The sequence below is a fragment of the Pungitius pungitius genome, chromosome 17 (genome assembly GCF_949316345.1).
Source record: "Pungitius pungitius chromosome 17, fPunPun2.1, whole genome shotgun sequence".
Lineage (NCBI taxonomy): Eukaryota > Metazoa > Chordata > Actinopteri > Perciformes > Gasterosteidae > Pungitius > Pungitius pungitius.
Window position 1 is genome coordinate 18,267,377 of NC_084916.1, and position 21,980 is coordinate 18,289,356.

The 21,980-nt window shown below is 44.4% G+C and overlaps 1 protein-coding gene across 2 annotated transcripts; it reads right to left on the reverse strand.

Annotated features, from left to right (window-relative positions):
- Nucleotides 1–165: 165 nt before the first annotated feature.
- On the reverse strand, nucleotides 166–21,069 carry LOC119219184 (zinc finger protein 27-like). Of its 2 annotated transcripts, XM_037474159.2 has the most exons (3): nucleotides 20,688–21,069; nucleotides 9,048–14,416; nucleotides 166–7,621 (listed from the first exon to the last, which is right to left on the reverse strand). In XM_037474159.2, the coding sequence occupies exons 2-3, from the start codon at nucleotides 9,280–9,282 to the stop codon at nucleotides 4,263–4,265; spliced, it is 3,594 nt and encodes a 1,197-aa protein (XP_037330056.2). In that variant the 5' UTR covers nucleotides 9,283–14,416; nucleotides 20,688–21,069; the 3' UTR covers nucleotides 166–4,262. The 2 variants fall into 2 exon arrangements, with proteins under 2 accessions (XP_037330056.2, XP_062414358.1); XM_062558374.1 differs by lacking the exon at nucleotides 9,048–14,416.
- Nucleotides 21,070–21,980: the final 911 nt, after the last annotated feature.

The window sequence follows — 21,980 nt, forward strand, 5'->3', positions numbered from 1 at the left end:
GTCTATGGGAGCAGAGGAGTCGCCCCCTGCTGGTCACTACACAGAAGTAGAGTCATTTCCTCATAGACGTCTATGGGAGCAGAGGAGTCGCCCCCTGCTGGTCACTACACAGAAGTAGAGTCATTTCCTCATAGACGTCTATGGGAGCAGAGGAGTCGCCCCCTGATGGTCACTACATTGAAAGTCTCTGACCGTTGGAACTAACATTCTCACCTGACCAATCAAAACCGAGCAGACAAATCACAGGTTAAAGATCGACAATAAAACATTTGTTTTCTTTGTAATCTGATCTGAAAATGATGTCTTGGAGAAAATCGAACCCTTGTTTTAGCCTCCCCTGCTGAGGTCTGTCATTGTCTTCACAGGGAGAAGTCAGAGCCTCTTTGGTTCCTGCTGGAAGGAAAACACTTATTGTTTGTTCTCCTTTTGGCATGTCAGGGAAACGCACCTTGCAGTGATGTCATCAGTGATGTCAGCAGGGGCCAAATATGTAGACGTAGAGAGAGACCCAGTAGGACGACACTCTAGTGTGAGATGTAGGGTCTGTGTATGAATGTGTTATTTTTTTTAGCCTGTGCCAACGTGGGAAATGACGGCGTGCTGATAGGACCATGTACAGTAAACACTTGCTGTGGTGGGTCTTAAAGGGTAAAACAGGATAATACGGCAGAATAATTACCGCCTTGGACGAGCCGGTTATGACCAGTTCTCTTTGATGGATCCCAACACTAGGTTCAGCTTATTGGAAATATCCCATGAACTATATTACATAGGGTTGAATATTGTAATATAATGTGTAATTTTAAGTATATACTGTAATCTACAGGTAAAGTCCAGTGTGTCACCTCTGACATTCATGAACATTCAGGTAGCGTTAATACTAAACTGCTTCAGGTCGGATGAACCCATGTAAAAGATAAAAACAAATGTATATGATGTATATAGTATTTTCCAGTACTTTTAATCGCTGATAATACGCCGATAAGACAAAACGTGGTGCTTGTAGGATCTACTTTAGAAAGCCTCCCTGCCCCCTCTCAGCTGGACTTCCCCTCACCGGGCATTAGCATCCCCGTGAATAGCATTAGCATTGTGAATGAGGTCCCAGCATGCCGCCTGTCAGTGGCACACAGCAGCAGGACGTGTGGTGTGAGGGGAGGAAGTCGGTCGTCATCGGCCCGTATTGTCTTTAACTCGATACCTTTTCCCTTTTCCGTTCACACAATCCTGCAGCAATAAACGTCCCAACAGACAAAGCTGAACTGGAGTCACATCTTCTGGTTTCATGTGAGAGCAGATGTTTTAATATCGTCCTCCCACCACAAACTAAAACCTTTAATCTGAAAATCACTGCTGACAGAGAGAAAAAAATCCAAATCTGTGATGATTACAGTCCTGTTCAGTGTAATCGTCTTGACCCGAAGCCAAAACTCCCACACGCCTTCGTCCAGAGCAGATCTGAAGTCTGTTTGGATCCAGACGTTCAGCAGGGAGTGAACAAACCTCTGGATCTTTAATCTGATCTAATCCATCTTTGACACCGGATTACAGCCTGAACCGTCTGTCTCCTCTCTGGATATTAAAATAAGAGCAGCAGATGTAGGAAAACAGGCACTAACTAGCTTAGCTTAGCACAAACACTGGAAGCCTAGCTTCATCAGAAGAAACAAAAATGAGGAAAATGCCTGTTGCACAATAACATTGGAAGCAGATTAACAGTATTTATTCTATCAGGGAGGGAGAAGCATGAGAGAAGGAAGTGAGTGACTCATGAGGATTAAGGTGCTTCTTAAAAGACTACAGGGTTCAATGCAGCCATGCAATGCATCGTGGGAAACGGTGTTCAACAGAAAAGAGTTAATCAGATAAATGATGAAGATTAAAGACGATCATCAGTTTAAAATCCTGCAGATTCAGTCGCTAAAAACCACAGACACGCACACACATGATCTCTGTTTGTGTGTCCTGTGAAAAGCACACAGGACCATCTGGAGGCTGACGGAGCACTTCCTGTCCGCCTCAAACAATGGAGACAAGAAGAAGATAATGCAGACAAAAAGACTATTTCATATCTTTATTATTATTAAGACAATTTAAGAATATGGAGAAGAAATGGATTCTTAAATCAGCTTCAGCTACAATCGTACTAATGAAGGTCCTGCCCTGAACTCATGGCCTCAGGTTTGATCTTTGAATCTCAAACTAGATTTAAACAAACTCTTTCCCATCATGCATCTCCCAGCTGGTCTGTGGCGTCCTCCAGGGGGTCGCTGCCTCGCTCAAGGGCACGGGAAATTTGTGGTGTTCTCATGATTTCTATATTTTACTGTGTCAGCTGGGACGTTTAGTGTTCCTGAACGCATCTTGGGACGATGTGAGAGTCTGCAGCGGTCACACCGGGTGTGTGTGTGTGTGTGTGTGTGTGTGTGTGTGTGTGGCTCTCATGTGAACATTGTCAGAAACTGCTGCTAGATTTACTTTCTCACATCAGATACCCTGACAAAAGTAATGTTGTATTATACTATATAAAGCTGTATATATTTATATTAGGGCCGGGACTCGATTAAAAATATGAATCTAATTAGAGGCTTTGTAATTAATTAATCGAAATTAATCGCATTTTAATTGCATACATATTTGACCTGAGAACAGTGAGAAGTAATTTTTTTCACATGGATTTTTATTTTTGTTGAACCAATTCCAGTGTAGAAATAGCATATTTAGAAATATAGTATTTTCAGATATTCAGGTAGCCTATAGGTAAGTAGACCTTCTGTAAACTAGGTTTTTTTTAAGTAGACCAATACTTTCAAGTACATTCAGAACATTGGTTATTTTTTCAGACGTGGACTTAGTTACCCTGGTCCTTAAACCAGTCATCTGGTGCAGTGTGGGTTGGGTGTGGGTCCTTGTACGTCCACGCTAGCTGCTAATTGTGTTGCGTTGAGGTGATACTTGAGGCTCGATGTGAATTCCTTGTTGCACAGCTTGCACACAACCACGCTCTTATCGACGCTTCCATCCGTGTGTTTATTATAAGAAGATTTCCCATTCACGGGGCCACCCGACACGGTCTCGTCAGCTTCTTCGTTCATGTTCACTGTGGTTTGTTGTTGTCTGAAGTCATGGACGCTAGTTGGTGCTCCAGTATAATCGGTCCCCCCGAAACTCATCCAGTGAGAAACGTTCCGCGGTGCAAAAAAAAGTGTAAAAATGCGTAAAAAATGTTTAATGTGTTATTTTTTTTGTAATTAATTAATCTTAATTCACATTGTAATTAATTAATCGTAATTAACGCGCTAAAGTCCCGGCCCTAATTTATATATATATAAAATCAACCATGAATAAAACTACACGATGTGTAGTAAGAAATCTCATATGACAGTTGAGGATCAGCTTATCAGAGTGCTCTTACGTCTCCATAGCAACCACCTCAGGAGTGTGTATTTCCTTGCAAAAATACCATCTTCATTTGAACTTGTTTTTAACTTTCATCTTTATTATCAGGTTCTCAAAAAGCTTCGGGTCAAAGGGCGGGGCTACACACTGATTGACAGGTCTCCAATAGACCATAAAGCAGGGGATGGGGACGTTTAGAGAATGGCGGAGTAGGCAGTTCGTCGGAAGGGCTCCATCACTATTAAACATTCGGCAGCTTCTAAAACCTGTTCCTGCTGCGGTGAACCTTTTATTCAGTTCAGAATGGGCGGCTGCCAAACAAAAATTAAGGTAAAATAACACGAGGACCGCACGGTGGTGTGGTGATCAGCACTGTCACAGCAAGAAGGTCCTGGGTTCATCTCCACCCAGTGGCCTTCCTGTGTGGAGTCTGCATGTTCTGCCCGTACTGGGTTATTTTATAGATTATTCCTGTAGTATTACGGTGATTTTTTTTTACAGTGTGGTTATTCAAAGACCATCTAACCAATGGGGTGGGACGATGGTCCAAGACTCACAGGAAGTTCGCCACCAGAGTTCAAAAGTTGAGTTTATTGTCATCTAAAGAAATGGTCACACATTACAGTGATATGGTAATTTAGGTTCAACTTTCTCAACCTAAATCCTTTTCTTTTAAATAAACCGCAAAAACCAGCAGTGTCAATTAGTGAAATCAATGAGTGATTTGATTGAAAGATTATTGACAGAATAGTCTCTAAATCAAAAAAAAACATTTCAACCAGTTCCTCGAAGGATCTGTCGCTTCTTCATCAGATCCTTTACTGCCAACTGATTTTTTCTGGCATTGTAAAAACTAAGCCTGGTCACTCGATGTGCTCCTGACCGGCGCTCCCTGGCGGCGACTCGCCGGCACACTGGTGGTACTTCAGCTCTGTGTACCAGGCGAAGCCTCGGCCGCAGGCGCCGCAGACATACTGCTTCTCCACGGTGTGAACGGCCATGTGGGACTGCATGCTGGCCTTGTGCGCATACCTCTTCCCGCACACAGAACAAGGGAATGGTTTCTCCCTGGTGTGCGTCCTCATGTGGATCTCTAGGTGGGACTTGTAGAGACACTTTAAGCCGCACATGGAGCAAAAGAAGGCCTTTTCTCCCGTGTGGTGCATCATGTGGTTCCTCAGGTTGTAGTTGTGGTGGAATCTTTTCCCACACTCAGAGCAAGTGTAGGGTTTTGTGACAGTGAACCTGGTTTCACTTTCTAGAACTCTAGAACTGTTCAGGGAGTTGAGGGCCGACATCCGGTTGTCTTTCCAGAAATCACTGTCAACACTGTGGTCTCTCTCTGGTGCTCCGACATCTTTGCTGAGAGTGTGACATCCCAGAATTGTGTCAGAGATTTCAGTACGTTTCAGAGAGTATAAGCCCGACTGAGGTTCTCTGGTCTCCTTCCAAAAATCACTATCAACACTATCATCAGTAGCTGGTTCTGGATGGGAGTTCCTGTCAGGTTCTGGTCCTCCACAGTCCTCTCCATCACCTTCTGTCTCCATCTGTTGAGTTTGTCTCTGATTAAGCTGTGAGGACTGAGCTTCTTCTTCATCACCTTCACTCTTCACAGTAAATGAGATCTTTATGTCAGCCTCTTCCAGCCCTTGAAGCTGCTCTGCCTCCTGACTGGTCCAGAGGTCCTCCTGTTCCTCTTTAGTGTGGGGGGGCTCTGGGTCCTTGTGCCAGTCGGGACTTCCTCCCTCAGTAGATGGATCTCCTCCCCTGGGACTTTTTCTGTAGTGGTTGATAAACGTACCATTGCCCTGAGGGACATCCTTTTTCAGAGAATTGAAACCCGACAGACGTCCACAGCTCTCTTCCCAGAAATGACTGTCGGCACTGTCTTCAGTCTCCGGTTCAGAGGATTCTCCAGCATATGGTTCTGGATGATTATCTATGTCGGAGTGCTGGTCTGGTTGTGGTCCTTCAGAGTCCTCTCTGTCACCTTCTGGAGGTTCTGCCTCTCTGTGCTCCCCAATTTGTCTCTGGTGAAGCTGTGAGGCCCGATGGCCAACGCACTGGTGATATTTCAGCTGATAATGCCAACTGAATCTTTCTTTACAATATCTGCAGCTGTAGACTTTGTCCCTCGAGTGAACTTCCAGATGTTTTTCCAGATGTCTCCTCCATGCAAATTCTTTTCCACAAACGGTGCAACTAAACTGTGTTTGTCTCGCGTGGCTCCTCATGTGCTGTACCAAATCCTCGCTGTCACTGCATCCTGTGTTGCACACGGAGCAGCGGAAAGGTTTCTCCGCCGAGTGACACATCACGTGAGAACGCAAGCTGTCATGCTCTGCGAACGTTCTACCACAAACAGAGCAACCAAATGGCTTCAGTCCCGTGTGGAGTCTTATTGGAACCTGCAGCTGGTTCTCTAGATTAAACCCCATGGTGCTCTGGTATCCGTCGGTCAACCCAGCATCATCGCAGAACTGTGAGGGCTCGCCGGTGCACTTGTGATCAACAAGATCACGCTCCGGAGAGAATCTCTCTTGACGAACTACACAGCTGAGCGTTTTCTCTCTTATATGAACAGGTATGTGTCTTGACAGATATCCCACCGTTGCAGGTGCTTTTCCGCAAAATAAACATCCGAATTGTTTCTCTCCCGCAGGGGAATTCCCATGGGTCTGCATAGTGAGACCGTCTTCAGATCTTCGGTGACACTCAGACAAGCTGGAAGGTTTAATATCAGTGTTATATCCTCGATCTCTCGCAAAGACCTGCTCACTTTCTAGAGGCTTTGGACCTGATGGAGGTTGATCACCATCACCTCCATCATCAGTCGTGAGTTCAGCTTCAGTCCTGTCATCAGAGCAGCTAAATGTTTTTATGCTGCTTTTAAATCCATCATCCACTGAGATTTTTCTATTTCTTTGGTACGTAAACCCTGACTGGTGTTTCCTGGTCTCTTTCCAAAATTCAATGTCAACAATGTCCTCAACATATGATGGCTTTGTCTCTTTATTGGTACCTGGTTCTGGATGTCTAACGGGTTCTGAGCTGCCTGCTGCCTCTTCTCCGTCACAATCCTCTCCAATAAAGTCCCCTCCTTTGAATCGAGAGAGCTCCCCGAGACATTTGTGTTTCTTAATCTGAAAATGCCAAAAGAATCTCCTGCCACAGACGGCGCAGCTGAACGGCTTCACCCCTGAGTGGACCGCCATGTGTTGTGACATGATTCCCCTCTGGGAAAATCTTTTGCCGCACACGGAGCATCTGAAAGGTTTCTCCCCGGTGTGGGTCCTCATGTGTATCGCCAGGTGGGAGCTGAACTGACGTTTCTGGCCGCAGACGCTGCAGGTGAACAGCTTCTTTCCTCTGTGCATCCTCACGTGGGTCACCAGGAGGTAGTTGTTGGGAAACGTTGCATCACACTCAGAGCAGCTCAGAGGCTCGCCGCGTCGGCCTGCTCGGCCTCGGAGGAACCGTGGGCGCTCACCCACGCACTTGTGGACCCGGAGCTGCGACTCGGCCCGAAATCTGTTCTTACAGATGCTGCAGTTGAATGGTTTCACCTCCGAGTGCGTCGTCATGTGAGACGTTACTGCTCCTTTATGTCGAAAGTTTTTACCACAGAGGGAGCAGCCAAATGGTTTCTCACCCGTGTGGATTTTCAGGTGGTAGTCCAGACCCGCTTTCTGAGTGAACCTTTTACTACACAGGGAGCAGCCGAAGGGTTTCACTCCCATGTGAGTCCTCATGTGTATGTTCAGATTCCCTCTCTGTTTAAATGTTTTGGCGCAGAAAGAACAGCTGAAGGCTTTTCTTGCAGGATCCATCCAGTCTTCTTCAGGCTCAGATTGAGACGAGCCTGAAGTCTCAGTATCGGGACTTGAGTTCCTGTCAGGTTCTGGTCCTCCGCAGTACTCTCCATCACCTTCTGTCTCCATCTGTTCAGTTTGTCTCTGATGAAGATCTGAGGACTGAGCTTCTTCTTCATCTTCACTCTTCACAGAAGTGAAGGTGAACTTGGTGAGATCAGCCTCCTGCAGCCCTTGAAGCTGCTCCTCTTTAATGTGGTGGGGTTCTGGTTCCTCCTGGTCCTCTTTAATGTGTGTGGGCTCTGGGTCCTTTTGGTCCTCTTTAATGTGTGTGGGCTCTGGGTCCTTTTGGTCCACACTGGGACTCCACTCCTGCTCTTCTTTAACCACCAACAGCTGCTGGACCTCTAAAAAGGAAACACACATTTAATAGATTATTCGGAACCAGTAAAATATTAGATTAAGGATGCCTATCTCTGCTAATTCATTAATTAATGTATTTTAATGTATTAAAATGTAAGCACATAATAACACTAACTATTATGACATCCTAATAAAATATATATAATAATGACAAAACAATAATTACATTATAGTAAAAGATTATGATGAAATGAGATTAAACAGTCGGCTGTCACAATGAGTGTCTTATGACTTTCTCTCATCAAAGTAACATTTCTAGTAATTAGACTTTAAAAACAATTCCTGGGTTCGACTCCACCCAATGGCCTTTGTGTGTGTTTAGTTTAGTGTGATTATAAACTCTATGTTGAGTTTAGTGTTGGAATGTTGATGTTAATGTTGTAAAACAGAACGTCTAAAGCTGTTTCAGTTTTGTTAAGTGCAATATAAATATATAAATCAGTGGATGATCAGAGTAGTCTAGCACTCTTCAAACAAAAGATTGTATGAAAAATAATTTAAAATCAACACAGTTACCAGAGATTTACTAGGACACTAAAGCCCACAACGTGATTATTAAAGCCTCCCTCAGATGGAAGGAGTGTTGAAGGAGAGCATCCTCAACGTACTCGATTGGTAGTTTAAGACTTTATTTGTACTTTAATTTGTATTATTATTATTTAATGTATGTATTATGATTACATTTTATAATGTACCTCACTTACATTTAAAGTTCAAATTTCCACATTGAGACATTTCACTATATTTGAACCTTATTCCTGCACTACGTTGTCTGCCTTCAGGCACCAACCGCCAGGTCAAAGTCTGACACATGACGGCAATAAACGATTCCTGATTGATTTAATAATTGTGTTGATTAATTAGTTGATTAATCGGAGGAAGAGCTGATTAGTTGCAGCCCTACTGTGCATACAACTTAATGTGTTCTGCTGTGTTATTTTCTTACTGTATTGAATGATTTCCTTTAAGATTATAATATTTATTATTTAATTAAAACTTAACGTAAAATGTTCATTCTCCGGAAGCATATCGTCCTAAATCAAATGAAAAAATAAGAAGATTGTCTCTTTTGTTGCATTGTACAAGTGTATCCGGGTTTTAAGACGTTTACTGTCAAACGCAGCAGGTTGCTAGGCAACGGGATGGGCATAGAAAGCTAAGGACGCAAACAGGAAGTCCCCCGTAGGTCAGACCGCCGAGAAGGACCCGGCCCACGTAGACCAGAAGGCCGGGTCTTCATGAGGATGCAGCCCATTGACACACATATAATAATCCAATAATCGATCGATCGACACGCAGCGAGAGGTGTTAGCAGGAGTTAGCTGCTAGGTGCTAACAGGCTGTAAGTGGACGCTGTAGCTAAGGTTAGCTTAGCAGCGACGACATTGTCAGAAAAGAAATAAAACCGACCTGCTTCTCTCCGCAGCTCCATGTCGGCCGTTAAAAGCACATCGATATCCTTCTTACATCCGGGTATTGTTCTGTCCAAATGTCCAATGAGATGTCCGCGAGCCGCAATTGGACATGCTAACACAGCCGCACATGCTAACTGAGCTACAAGAAGACAGACCGCGGAGACCCGGAAGCACAAACCCTCCTTCCGGTACGCTCCTCTAGCCTTCACAATAAAACTGCAAAATAACATTTACAAATTTGTGTACCATCTTGTTTTGTATGTTTGGCTCGCAGTGTGTTTACTGTACAGGTTCGTTGTATTAAGAAGTTCAAACAAGCTCCATCTCAACCAGCTACAAAGCTGAGGTACCTCCTTTAGTTTTATCTACAACAAGTGGATGAAGGTGACAGTTTATATTCTTATGGGTGAAATGCACTTATTGTAAGTCTACCGTCTTTTTATTTGTAATTTGCAGCTACGTCTCTCGTTAGTCCGCAGTATGGAGACGATATCATCGTCCTGGCTGGAAGGCAGAGACTCGGTTGGTCGAGTGGTATCACGTGGGTTTTAACTCGAATGCTATTGGTCTGTGCGTAGATGAGTAAAGCTGCAGTTAAAACTTGCGCTCACGTTTAAATCACAAGTCTTTTTTAGCTTTATGATTCTATATATTCTCAAATGACTGATTTAGACAAAGTGTGACATTTGTATAAGTCACTGCCTTCAAAATAAAGTACAAGTTAATACTACTGGTTTTGAGCATTAACTATTTCTAGAACTGGACTAGTTAGCACTTTATTAGCACTTACATATAGCACTTTGTAGTTTGGTTTTCTTGAAGAAATGACCATGAGGTACAAACAATAACCATGTATATACCCTATGTGACATTATTTTGAGGGTTGATGGACCTGTTACAATGCGTAGCCTAGCAACAGTCATACTAAACTCCAGTCAGTTAACAAACTTATTTTATTAGTTATTTACTTGTTTTTCACAGAGCGAAAAAACATTAACTTTTATGAATCTATATTAGACCAGGTGAGAAGTGTCTTGATTATAGTTTCCCATCATAACCAGGACCACAACAAGTAGTAAGCAGAAATAGAGATGATTTCAGCAATGAATAATGGGAGAAAAAACTACAGAGAGCAACGTTTTGTGAAAGAAGAAAGTATCATAATTCATTGAGATTTTTCAGTTAACATTTCATTCTCAATAACAATAATAACAATAATAATATGTGTCTTCACAGACTTTCTAACTTTTGACTCTCAGAGACTGAGAGATTGTGCTTTCAGCTCTGGAGTCCAACCCCTCCGATCAGAGGTAATAACGTGATCACGGGAGGACATTTTGTGCGGCATGAAATTAAAAATAAAATAAACACAAGTAGGATATTTTCCCTGCTTTTCTTTTTTTCTTAGCATTCATTTTTTTAGAGAACTATTGTACTTTATTTAAATGAGTTATTATATTCCATTTTACAACGGTTTAATTTCATTGACAGTTTATTATTGTATTGTTCACTTGCATTTACACTCACCGGCCACTTTATTAGGTACCCCATGCTAGTAACGGGTTGGACCCCCTTTTGCCTTCAGAACTGCCTCAATTCTTCGTGGCATAGATTCAACAAGGTGCTGGAAGCATTCCTCAGGGAGTTTGGTCCATATTGACATGATGGCATCACACAGTTGCCGCAGATTTGTCGGCTGCACATCCATGATGCGAATCTCCCGTTCCACCACATCCCAAAGATGCTCTATTGGATTGAGATCTGGTGATTGTGGAGGCCATTTGAGTACAGCGAACTCATTGTCATGTTCAAGAAACCAGTCTGAGATGATTCCAGCTTTATGACATGGCGCTTTATCCTGCTGAAAGTAGCCATCAGAAGTTGGGTACATTGTGGTCATAAAGGGATGGACATGGTCAGCAACAATACTCAGGTAGGCTGTGGCGTTGCAACGATGCTCAATTGGTACCAAGGGGCCCAAAGAGCGCCAAGAAAATATTCCCCACACCATGACACCACCACCACCAGCCTGAACCGTTGATACAAGGCAGGATGGATCCATGCTTTCATGTTGTAGACGCCAAATTCTGACCCTACCATCCGAATGTCGCAGCAGAAATCGAGACTCATCAGACCAGGCAACGTTTTTCCAATCTTCTATTGTCCAATTTCGATGAGCTTGTGCAAATTGTAGCCTCAGTTTCCTGTTCTTAGCTGAAAGGAGTGGCACCCGGTGTGGTCTTCTGCTGCTGTAGCCCATCTGCCTCAAAGTTGGACGTACTGTGCGTTCAGAGATGCTCTTATGCCCACCTTGGTTGTAACGGGTGGTTATTTGAGTCACTGTTGCCCTTCTATCAGCTCGAACCAGTCTGGCCATTCTCCTCTGACCTCTGGCATCAACAAGGCATTTCCGCCCACAGAACTGCCGCTCACTGGATGTTTTTTCTTTTTCGGACCATATTCTGTAAACCCTAGAGATGGTTGTGCGTGAAAATCCCCGTAGATTAGCAGTTTCTGAAATACTCAGACCAGCCCTTCTGGCACCAACAATCATGCCACGTTCAAAGTCACTCAAATCACCTTTCTTCCCCATACTGATGCTCGGTTTGAACTGCAGGAGATTGTCTTGACAATGTCTACATGCCTAAATGCACTGAGTTGCCGCCATGTGATTGGCTGCTTAGAAATTAAGTGTTAACGAGCAGTTGGACAGGTGTACCTAATAAAGTGGCCGGTGAGTGTATATTCATTTGGGTTTTTTTCTTCGGGAATTTGAGTTTACCTGCAACCAAGTGGTCCTCAACCACCGCATTGCACCACATAAATACAGAAGACTTTTTTCCAGATGATGTCCTAATAACATGCGCTTATCCCTCTTGACATTTTCCCCGAGCGTCACCAAGCGTCTTTTCAGCTCATCCAACTGCCCACGACTCGCTGCACCAGAGGACAGAAGCCTGTCTACATCTCCATCACCAGTCCACGGACATATTGTCCAACACGTTTGTGAGGTTTGAGACACTTGCTCTACAGTATTTTGTTGTTGACATCGGGTTAAATTTAAGTCATGATACAACTCTCATTTGTGGATTATTTAAAAAGTTCCATTCCCTTAATGTATTAAAAACATACCGAGCCAGGAATTCTGTGTACTGTCACGCAAATATGATGTGGCTTGTAAAACACAAACGATGAAAATAATCCTCCCCCAGGTGTAAATCATCGATAGATGCAAGAAGTTATTGTTCCTTTCATTTATTCAGCTGCGATGCTGGTTGGAGGTTCTACTTCTCTGTTCTCCTTGGACTGATGAACCTATGAGGACCAAAGCAAGTCACTTTTTTTAGTAGCAACACACTAAATAGTGTCTCCCCAGCCTGAACCCCTGTGCTTAAAGTTTAAACCCGTCTGTGGTGTCCTTCCAATCATCACTGTCATCAGTCTCGGGTTCAGAGGAGTCTCCAGTCTTGCCAACAGGTTCTGGACCAAAGGGCCTCTCTGGTTCTATTTTCATTTCTTCACTTGAGCTGCCGGCTGGAGGTTCCGCCTCTCTGTTCTCCTCAGTCTGATCTTGATGATGCTGTGAGGACTGATGACCGACACACTTATGTTTCCTCAGCTGATAAAACCAAGTGAATCTTTGGCAACAGACGCTACAGCTGAATCTCTTTTCTTCTGTATGGTTTCTCATGTGTTCATTCAAGTTGCACTTGCCAGGAAATCTTTTACAACACACTGAACATTTGAATATCCTCTCTGCTGTGTGAATTCTCATATGTTTCTTCAGACTTTCCTGGGAGCCAACTCTTTTCCCGCATTCAGAGCAGCTGAACAGTTTCTCCCCAGTGTGGATTCTCATGTGTTTTTGTAAGTTTCCACTTTGTGAAAAGCATTTCTTGCAAACGGAGCAGCTGAACGGTTTCTCTCCTGTGTGAGACCTCAGGTGTATCTTTAGATGTGTCTTTTTCCTAAATCTTTTCCCACACTCTGAGCAACTCAATGGTTTTTCTCCTGCGCTACATCTTGAACCTGGCTGATGTTCCTTTGTCTCCTTCCAACCATCACTGTCATCAGTTTCAGGTTCAGAGGAGTCTCCTGTCTCATCAACAGTATCTGGACCTGAGTTTTGGGCAGGTTCTCTTCCTTCACATTCCTCTCCATCAGCTTCTGCTTTCATATCGTCAGTTGATCTGCCGGTTGGGAGGTCTGCCTCTTTGATCTCCATGGTTTGAGGGTGATGAAGCTTTGAGAAACGACGGCCGACACATCGATGATCTTTGAGCTGTTTACACCAAGTGAATCTCTGCTCACAAACACTGCATCTGTAGATTTTGTGGACTTCCACATGTTTGGTCAGATGTCTCCTCCATGCAAACTCTTCACCACAAATTGTGCAATTAAACCGCATCTGCATCGTGTGGATCCTCATGTGCTGAACTAAAGCCTCGCTGTCACCACAGTCTGTGTTACATACTGAGCAGCGGAAAGGTTTCTCCCCCATATGACACACCATGTGAGAATGTATGCTTTCCTGCTTGTCAATTATTTGACCACAAAGGGAGCAGCCAAATGGTTTCTCTAATGCAGGGGGGTCCCCGTGGGTCGGCAGAGTGAGACCATACTCGGATCTTTGGTGACACTCAGAGAAGATGGAAGGCTTCATGTCGGTGTTACAGCCTGGATCTCTCACAAAGACCTGCTCACTTTTAAGAGGCTTTGGACCTGATGGAGGTTGATCACCATCACCTCCATCATCAGTCGTGAGTTCAGCTTCAGTCCTGTCATCAGAGCAGCTAAATGTTTTTATGCTGCTTTTAAATCCATCATCCACAGAAACTTTTCTATTTCTCTGGTACGTAAACCCTGACTGGTGTTTCCTGGTCTCTTTCCAAAACTCAACGTCAAAACTGTCCTCAGGTTCAGAGTACGGTTCAGTCTTCTCATAGGTATTATTTGATTCTGGAGGACTATCTGGACCAGAGTTCCTGTCAGGTTCTGGTCCTCCACAGTTCTCTCCATCACCTTCTGTCTCCATCTCTCCATCAGTTTGTTTCTGATGAAGCTGTGAGAACCGAGCATCCTCTTCATCGTCGTCACTCTTCACTTGAGCGAAAATGAACGTGGTGATGTCCGCCTCCTCCAGCCCTTGAAGTTCCTCCTGTTCCTCTTTAATGTGGGGGGGCTCTGGGTCCTCCTGTTCCTCTTTAATGTTGGGGAGCTCTGGGTCCTCCTGTTCCTCTTTAATGTTGGGGGGCTGCGGGTCCTCCTGTTCCTCTTTAATGTGGGGGGGCTGCGGGTCCTCCTGGTCAAAGCTGGAGCTCCACTCCTGGTTTTCTTCTTTAACCACCAACATCTGCTGGACGTCTTCGGGAAACAGGAAACACACAATTATAAATCACAAAATCCATAGATTGGCATGACTATCAACACCTGCAAGGCAACAGGTCCAGATAACATCGCTGGTTGTGTGTTGAAGACAAACTATTGTTCCATCGTGCTTCAAGGCCAGCATCATCATAGCTGTGCCCAAGAAATCCACTCCGTCTTGATAGAATGACCATCGTCTGCTGGCACTGACCCCAACGAGTGCTCAAGGAGGCGGTGAGTCTGTTGCGTCACTTCCTGTCGACAGCGTGTTTGATGTCTTGAACTTTTTCAGAGCTCTAGCGATACCAAGTTGATTCTGTCGTGATATTGTCAGTACAAGCGGCGAATTATCTACGTGAGACGTTGTTAAACGCCTCGCCGTCCAGCACTTTGTCGTTTAAACGAATAGTTGCTTAGACGTTGTTTAGCGTTAGCGCTACCTCTTTTAGCATTAGCTTAGCAGCTAACATTGTGATGTCTTCCCTCCCTACCTCCCCTGCTCTCTCTTGCTCGGTGTGTCACATGTTTAGCTATTCCTCTGCCTCCCTTACGGATAATGGTACATGTAAGAAGTGCAGTATATTTGATCGCTTGGAGGCGAGGCTTAGTGAGTTAGAAGCACGGCTCCGCACCATGGAGGTAGCCGCTGTTAACCAGCCATCTCCTATAGTCGGTGCGGACCACATAGACGTATCGTTTGCTCCTGCTAACCGTCCCCCGGCAACCCCCGAGCGGCCGGGAGGCTGGGTGACTGTCCGGAATAAGCATAAGTCTAAGTCGAAGCACACGGTTAACCACCAACCACTTCACGTTTCAAACCGCTTCTCCCCACTCAGCGACACACCCGCTGAGAAGCCAACTCTGGTTATAGGTAGCTCCATTCTGAGGAACGTGAAGTTAGCGAAACCAGGGGCCATAGTCACTTGTATCCCCGGGGCCAGAGCGGGCGACATTGAGTCTTATCTTAAACTGCTGGCTAAGGATAAACGTAAATACAGTAAGATTGTAATACATGTCGGCGGTAATGACTCCCGGTTACGCCACTCGGAAGTCACAAAAGTTAACGTGGAATCGGTGTGTACATACGCTAAAACAATGTCGGACACCGTAGTTTTCTCTGGCCCCCTCCCAAACTTGATCAGTGACGACATGTATAGCCGCATGTCGTCATTCCGCCGCTGGTTGTCGAGGTGGTGCCCAGTAAATAATGTGGGCTTCGTTGATCACTGGAAAACGTTTTGGGGAGTGCCTGGTCTGATTAGGAGGGACGGCATCCATCCAACTTTGGATGGAGCTCAACTCATTTCTAAGAACCTGACCCAGTTTCTTAATGGACTTAATCCATGACCCAGAGTTCAGACCAGGAAGCAGAGTCGCAGTCTTACACACTTCTCTGCGCTTCATTCCGAGCAGTCACTCAGCGTAATTAACTCTATAGAAACTGTTTCTGCCCCACGGACACCGTTATTTAAGTTAAAGGTAAACAACCGAGGAGTTATATTTAATAACTTAATCAAAGTTAAATGTAACAATACAACTGTGCAACAAACTAGGAGAATTAAAGGGGGTCTTTTGAATATTAGATCTCTGTGCTCTAAAGCTGTTTTAGTAAATGAACTAATATCTGACAACCATGTTGATATTTTCTGTCTTACTGAAACATGGCTATCGGATGGGGAGTACTTTAGCTTAAATGAAGCGACTCCTCCAAGTCATGTTAATACTCATATCCCCCGAGGCACAGGCCGAGGGGGTGGAGTGGCAGCTATTTATGACTCCTGCCTTTTAATAAACCTTAAACCTAAACTGGATTATAACTCATTTCACAACCAACCTGGAAAATAATCCAGCCGGTTCTCTTTGTAATAGTGTACAGGGCCCCAGGTCCTTATTCTGAATTTTTATGTGAATTTTCACAGTTCTTAACGAGTTTGGTCCTTAAAACGGACAAGGTAATTATAGTGGGTGACTTTAACATTCATGTGGATGTCGATAACGACAGCCTTGGTACTTCATTTCTCTCTTTGCTGGAATCAATTGGTTTCTGTCAGACTGTAAACAAACCAACTCATTGTTTTAACCACACCCTCGACTTGGTTCTTGTGTATGGTATTGTGATAGAACACTTAACAATCTTTCCACAGAACCCTCTCCTGTCCGACCATTGTCTGATAACCTTTGAATTTCTACTGCCAGAATCTCCTCCTCCTGCCAAGGGTTTCTACAGTCGATGTTTATCGGACACCGCTGTAGCCTCATTTAAAGAAACCATTCCCTCTGCTCTAAGTTCAGTGTCCTGTCTCAAGATATCAGAAGACTCCTGTGAAAACTTCAGTCCGTCACAAATCGACCATCTTGTCGATACTGCCACAGGCTCTTTGAGAATGGCGCTGGACGGTATTGCTCCCCTCAAAAGAAGAATGGCAACAAGAAGGAAGTTCGCGCCTTGGTATAACTCTCAAACCCGGAACCTAAAGCAAACTGTGCGGAAACTTGAGCGGTTATGGCGTTCCACCAAATCAGAAGGATCTAGGCTAACTTGGCAAGACAGCGTTAAAACATATAAGAAGGCTCTCCGTAACGCAAGAGCATCTTATTACTCATCATTAATCGAGAAAAATAAAAACAACTCCAGGTTTCTCTTCAGCACTGTAGCCAGACTGACAGAGAGTCACAGCGCTGTCGAGCCGTGTATTCCTGTGGACCTCAGTAGTAACGACTTTATGAACTTCTTCAATAATAAGATTCTGACTATCAAAGAGAAAATTGATGGTCTACTACCCCCAACCGGAGCCAACCCGTCCGCGGATGTAGGATCCTTGGACGCAGCCGTGGGCCCTGATACCTACTTGGATGGTTTCTCTTCCATCAACCTTGATCAACTGACTTCTACAATTTTGAAATCCAACTCTTCCACTTGTCTCCTGGATCCGATTCCAACTAAGCTGCTTAAGGAAGTTTTTCCGTTAATTAGCACATCCCTACTGGATATTATGAATCTGTCTTTGTTGACAGGACATGTACCACAGTCCTTCAAGGTAGCTGTAATTAAACCTCTTCTGAAGAAACCTACCCTAGCTCCAGAGGTGTTGGCTAACTACAGACCCATCTCTAATCTTCCCTTCCTCGCTAAGATCCTGGAGAAATCTGTCGCGAATCAATTATGTGACTTTCTACAAAACAATGCTTTGTTCGAGGATTTCCAGTCAGGATTTCGAATGCATCACAGCACAGAAACGGCACTGGTGAAAATTACAAATGATCTTCTACTTGCATCGGACCAAGGACTTGTATCTTTTCTTGTATTGCTGGACCTCAGTGCTGCATTTGACACCATCGATCACCGTATCCTGCTGCAGAGACTGGAACACTTGATTGGCATCAAAGGAACTGCACTCAGCTGGTTTAAATCTTATTTATCGGATCGATCCCAGTTTGTGTTTGTGAACGGTGAATCATCGAGGACCACGAATGTTGGTCACGGAGTCCCACAAGGTTCTGTGCTTGGACCGATTCTATTTACCCTGTACATGCTTCCTTTGGGCGACGTTATCAGAAAACACCGCATAAACTTCCATTGTTATGCAGACGATACTCAACTGTATCTATCGATCAAGCCAGAAGACACCAACCAACTTGTTAGACTTCAGGACTGTCTTGGAGACATCAAAACCTGGATGACCTGCAACTTCCTGATGTTAAACTCGGAAAAAACGGAAGTTATCATGATAGGCCCAGAGCGCCTTCGAAGTCAGCTGTCACGTGATACAGTCTCTATGGATGGAATTGCTCTGGTATCCAACAGCACCGTCAGAAATCTTGGAGTTCTCTTCGACCAGGATATGTCCTTCAACTCTCATATAAAGAAGACTTCAAGGACTGCCTTTTTTCATCTACGGAATATATCAAAAATCAGGAACTTCCTGTCTCAAAGTGATGCAGAAAAACTAGTTCATGCATTTGTTACTTCTAGACTGGATTACTGTAATTCTTTGTTATCAGGCTGCTCTTGTAAATCGCTTAAACCTCTCCAACTGATTCAGAATGCTGCAGCACGTGTATTAACAAGAACTAAGAAATGGGATCATATAACTCCTGTATTAACTTCTCTGCACTGGCTTCCTGTTAAATCAAGAATAGAATTTAAGGTACTTCTCCTCACCTACAAGGCACTTGCTGGTGAGGCACCGTCTTATCTTAAAGAGCTTGTTACACCGTATTGTCCTACAAGGCATCTACGCTCCATAGATGCTGGGCTACTTGTGGTTCCTAGAGTTTTAAAAAGTAGGATGGGGGCCAGAGCCTTCAGTTATCAAGCTCCTCTTTTGTGGAACCAGCTTCCACTTTCAGTCCGGGGGGCAGACTCGGTCAGTTCATTTAAGATAAAGCTTAAAACGTTCCTCTTTGATATTGCTTATAGTTAGGGCTGGCTCAGGTTAGCCTGGACCAGCCCTTAGTTAAGCTGCTCTAGGCTTAGACTGCCGGGGGACTTCTTAGGACACACCGAGCCCCTCTCTCACTCTCACTCTCTCCTCCCACAATCATCCATGCTTTATTAATGTACATCACTAATTAAGCTTCTTTCCGGGAGTTTTTTGTGCTTTCTCGCCTAGCAGGTCTCCGTGGATCATAGTTTCGTGCGGACCCCGGTTCTAACTCCTGGCTCATGGCTCTGCTGACACCTGCTGCTGCCATCATCATTACTTTAAATATGATTCATATTACTGTCATCAAAAACCAACATCTTTCTGCTCTCCCTCCCCACAGAAGCCTCTGTGGATGGTGGTTCGATCTGATGGAGGTTGTCCCTGCAGTGGTCCTGCCGTACACCTCTTCTGCTACTTGCAATTACTTGTATCATTTCAGTTAGAGAAATTGAATGTATTGTACATCTTTTACATTGTTGATTCTGTACACATGACATCCATTGCAGTCTGTCCATCCCGGGAGAGGGATCCCTCCTCTGACGTTCTCCCTAAGGTTTCTTCCCTTTTTTCCCCATTGAAGGGTTTTTTTTCATATTTTGGGGAGTTGTTCCTGTGCCGATGTGAGGGTTTCGGGACAGAGGATGTTGCATGTGTACAGACTGTAAAGCCCTCTGAGGCTAATTTGTAATTTGCGATTTTGGGCTATACAAAATAAAATGAATTGAATTGAATTGAATAAACAGGAAGTTCTTTGAGCGGTTAGTCGTGTCAAATCCACCCCCCCCCCCCCCCCGCCCCAGTTTGCATACTGTGCCAAATAGTCGACAGAGGATGAAATCTATACTGCTCTCCACGCAGCCTTCATTCATTGGGACAAAAAAATACTTGTATGTTGCTGTTCATTGACATTAGTTTCCCACAACTCAACTGTAAATAACTGTGACAGAAAGAACAAGGACGTTGTTGTTGTTGACTTCCGGAGGGGCACAACAGTCAATAGTGATGATAAAGAGTGAGGAGCACTAAAGTCCTGGGGGTGTCCATCAGAGGACCTCTGGGGGACAGTCAACACAACATCGCTGGGGAAGGAAGCCCAGAGGAGCCTCAACGTCCTCCACAAACCAAAGAAGGCAGGAACCCCCCCCCCATCATGTACACTGTCCACCCCCCTGCAGGGCTTGTACAACAGCCAGCTCACCTGGGAATATTATATATATATATATATATATATATATATATATATATATATATATATATATAACGTTTCCCAAACGTTTTTTGCACTTTATTATAGTTACTATGTGGATTCACCTTTATGTTGCAATGGAGAGAAACGGGTTAACATTGGAATTGACTTTAAAGATGACTGACTAGTAAAAGCAGTCGTAATATTAGTGCTTATAGTAGTAGTATCAGAAGTGATATGTGACTATGAGAAAAAACGCGACTAAAACTAAGAAGACCCCAAAATAACATTGGTTTTAGTACTCTGTTAAAGTACTGACACCTCAGTAACTGTAGAAACGTACTGTGGTATTAGTACTTTAGCAGAGTACTTATACCACAGTCACAGTAGATGCAGGCAGAGAACAGACGCACTTAAGTGACGTCGCTGTTATTAGTACTTGAGTAGTAGAGTAATTGTACTTCGTTACTTTGCTGCAGTGTTTCCTCAAACAGGAAGCGACCAAAAGTCTCGTGAACACAATAATCGATCGATCGACACGCAGCGAGAGGTGTTAGCAGGAGTTAGCTGCTAGGTGCTAACAGGCTGTAAGTGGACGCTGTAGCTAAGGTTAGCTTAGCAGCGACGACATTGTCAGAAAAGAAAGAAAACCGACCTGCTTCTCTCCGCAGCTCCATGTCGGCCTTTAAAAGCACATCGATATCCTTCTTACATCCGGGTATTGTTCTGTCCAAATGTCCAATGAGATGTCCGCGAGCCGCAATTGGACATGATAACACAGCCGCACATGCTAACTGAGCTACAAGAAGACAGACCGCGGAGACCCGGAAGCACAAACCCTCCTTCCGGTACGCTCCTCTAGCCTTCACAATAACAGATGAGGGCTGCATTCGACATCTCAAATTTGCTTTGGAATATTTATAGAAATAGAATAGAAAGCACGGGACGATCTTTTAGCAAAGTAAAGGAGATCATTCCGTCCCACAAGTCCTTGCGGTTGCCATATTTAAATAGAAAAGTAACTATCATGACATAGAAACGCGATTCCTGTGAGTAACCGTTAGTATGAGTCATTGATGCTGCAGCCTTGTTAATTAACCTCTCACATGCTTCTTTATAGCCGCTGCAGTATGACGTCACTAAACTGAATTCATCTTTCTTTCTCTTGATTCAGACGTTGATGGACGTTTGGTGTTAATTTTTGTTCTTTTTCTCTTGAGTTAGGAAGACAGCCGTGGATTTCACCCACTCTACGTAAAATGCGACGTGAGACGCATGTTGGTGACGTCAGTCCTACAAAGGAGCATCTTCATGTGTCGTCACAGTGCGAGTCACGCAGACGACACAAACAACCAGGTTCAAAGGAAAACTTAATTAACAAGGCTGCACCGTATATGAACGATGCTAACGGTTACTCACAGGATCCCGGTTCTATTCCAGGATCGTTGTTTCACGGCCGAATGATACGTCACTCTTTAAATATCGCAGGACAGAATGATTCCCTGTGGTTGAACCTGCTGGTGGTTGAACCTGCTGGTGGTTGAACCTGCCGGTGGTTGAACCTGCTGGTGGTTGAACCTGCCGGTGGTTGAACCTGCCGGTGGTTGAACCTGCTGGTGGTTGAACCTTCTGGTGGTTGAACCTGCCGGTGGTTGAACCTTCTGGTGGTTGAACCTTCTGGTGGTTGAACCTTCTGGTGGTTGAACCTGCCGGTGGTTGAACCTGCCGGTGGTTGAACCTGCTGGTGGTTGAACCTTCTGGTGGTTGAACCTGCCGGTGGTTGAACCTTCTGGTGGTTGAACCTTCTGGTGGTTGAACCTTCTGGTGGTTGAACCTTCTGGTGGTTGAACCTGCCGGTGGTTGAACCTTCTGGTGGTTGAACCTTCTGGTGGTTGAACCTTCTGGTGGTTGAACCTGCCGGTGGTTGAACCTGCCGGTGGTTGAACCT

Bases quoted from the DNA above. Each gene is read 5' to 3' on its own strand.
- LOC119219184 (XM_062558374.1), bottom strand. From the start codon at position 20,922: ATGCAGCCCTCATCTGTTATTGTGAAGGCTAGAGGAGCGTACCGGAAG. The intron at 7,622-20,687 runs GTCGGTTTTCTT...TTTCCTTTTTAG, and splicing joins GGAGCTGCGGAGAGAAGCAG to AGGTCCAGCAGCTGTTGGTG.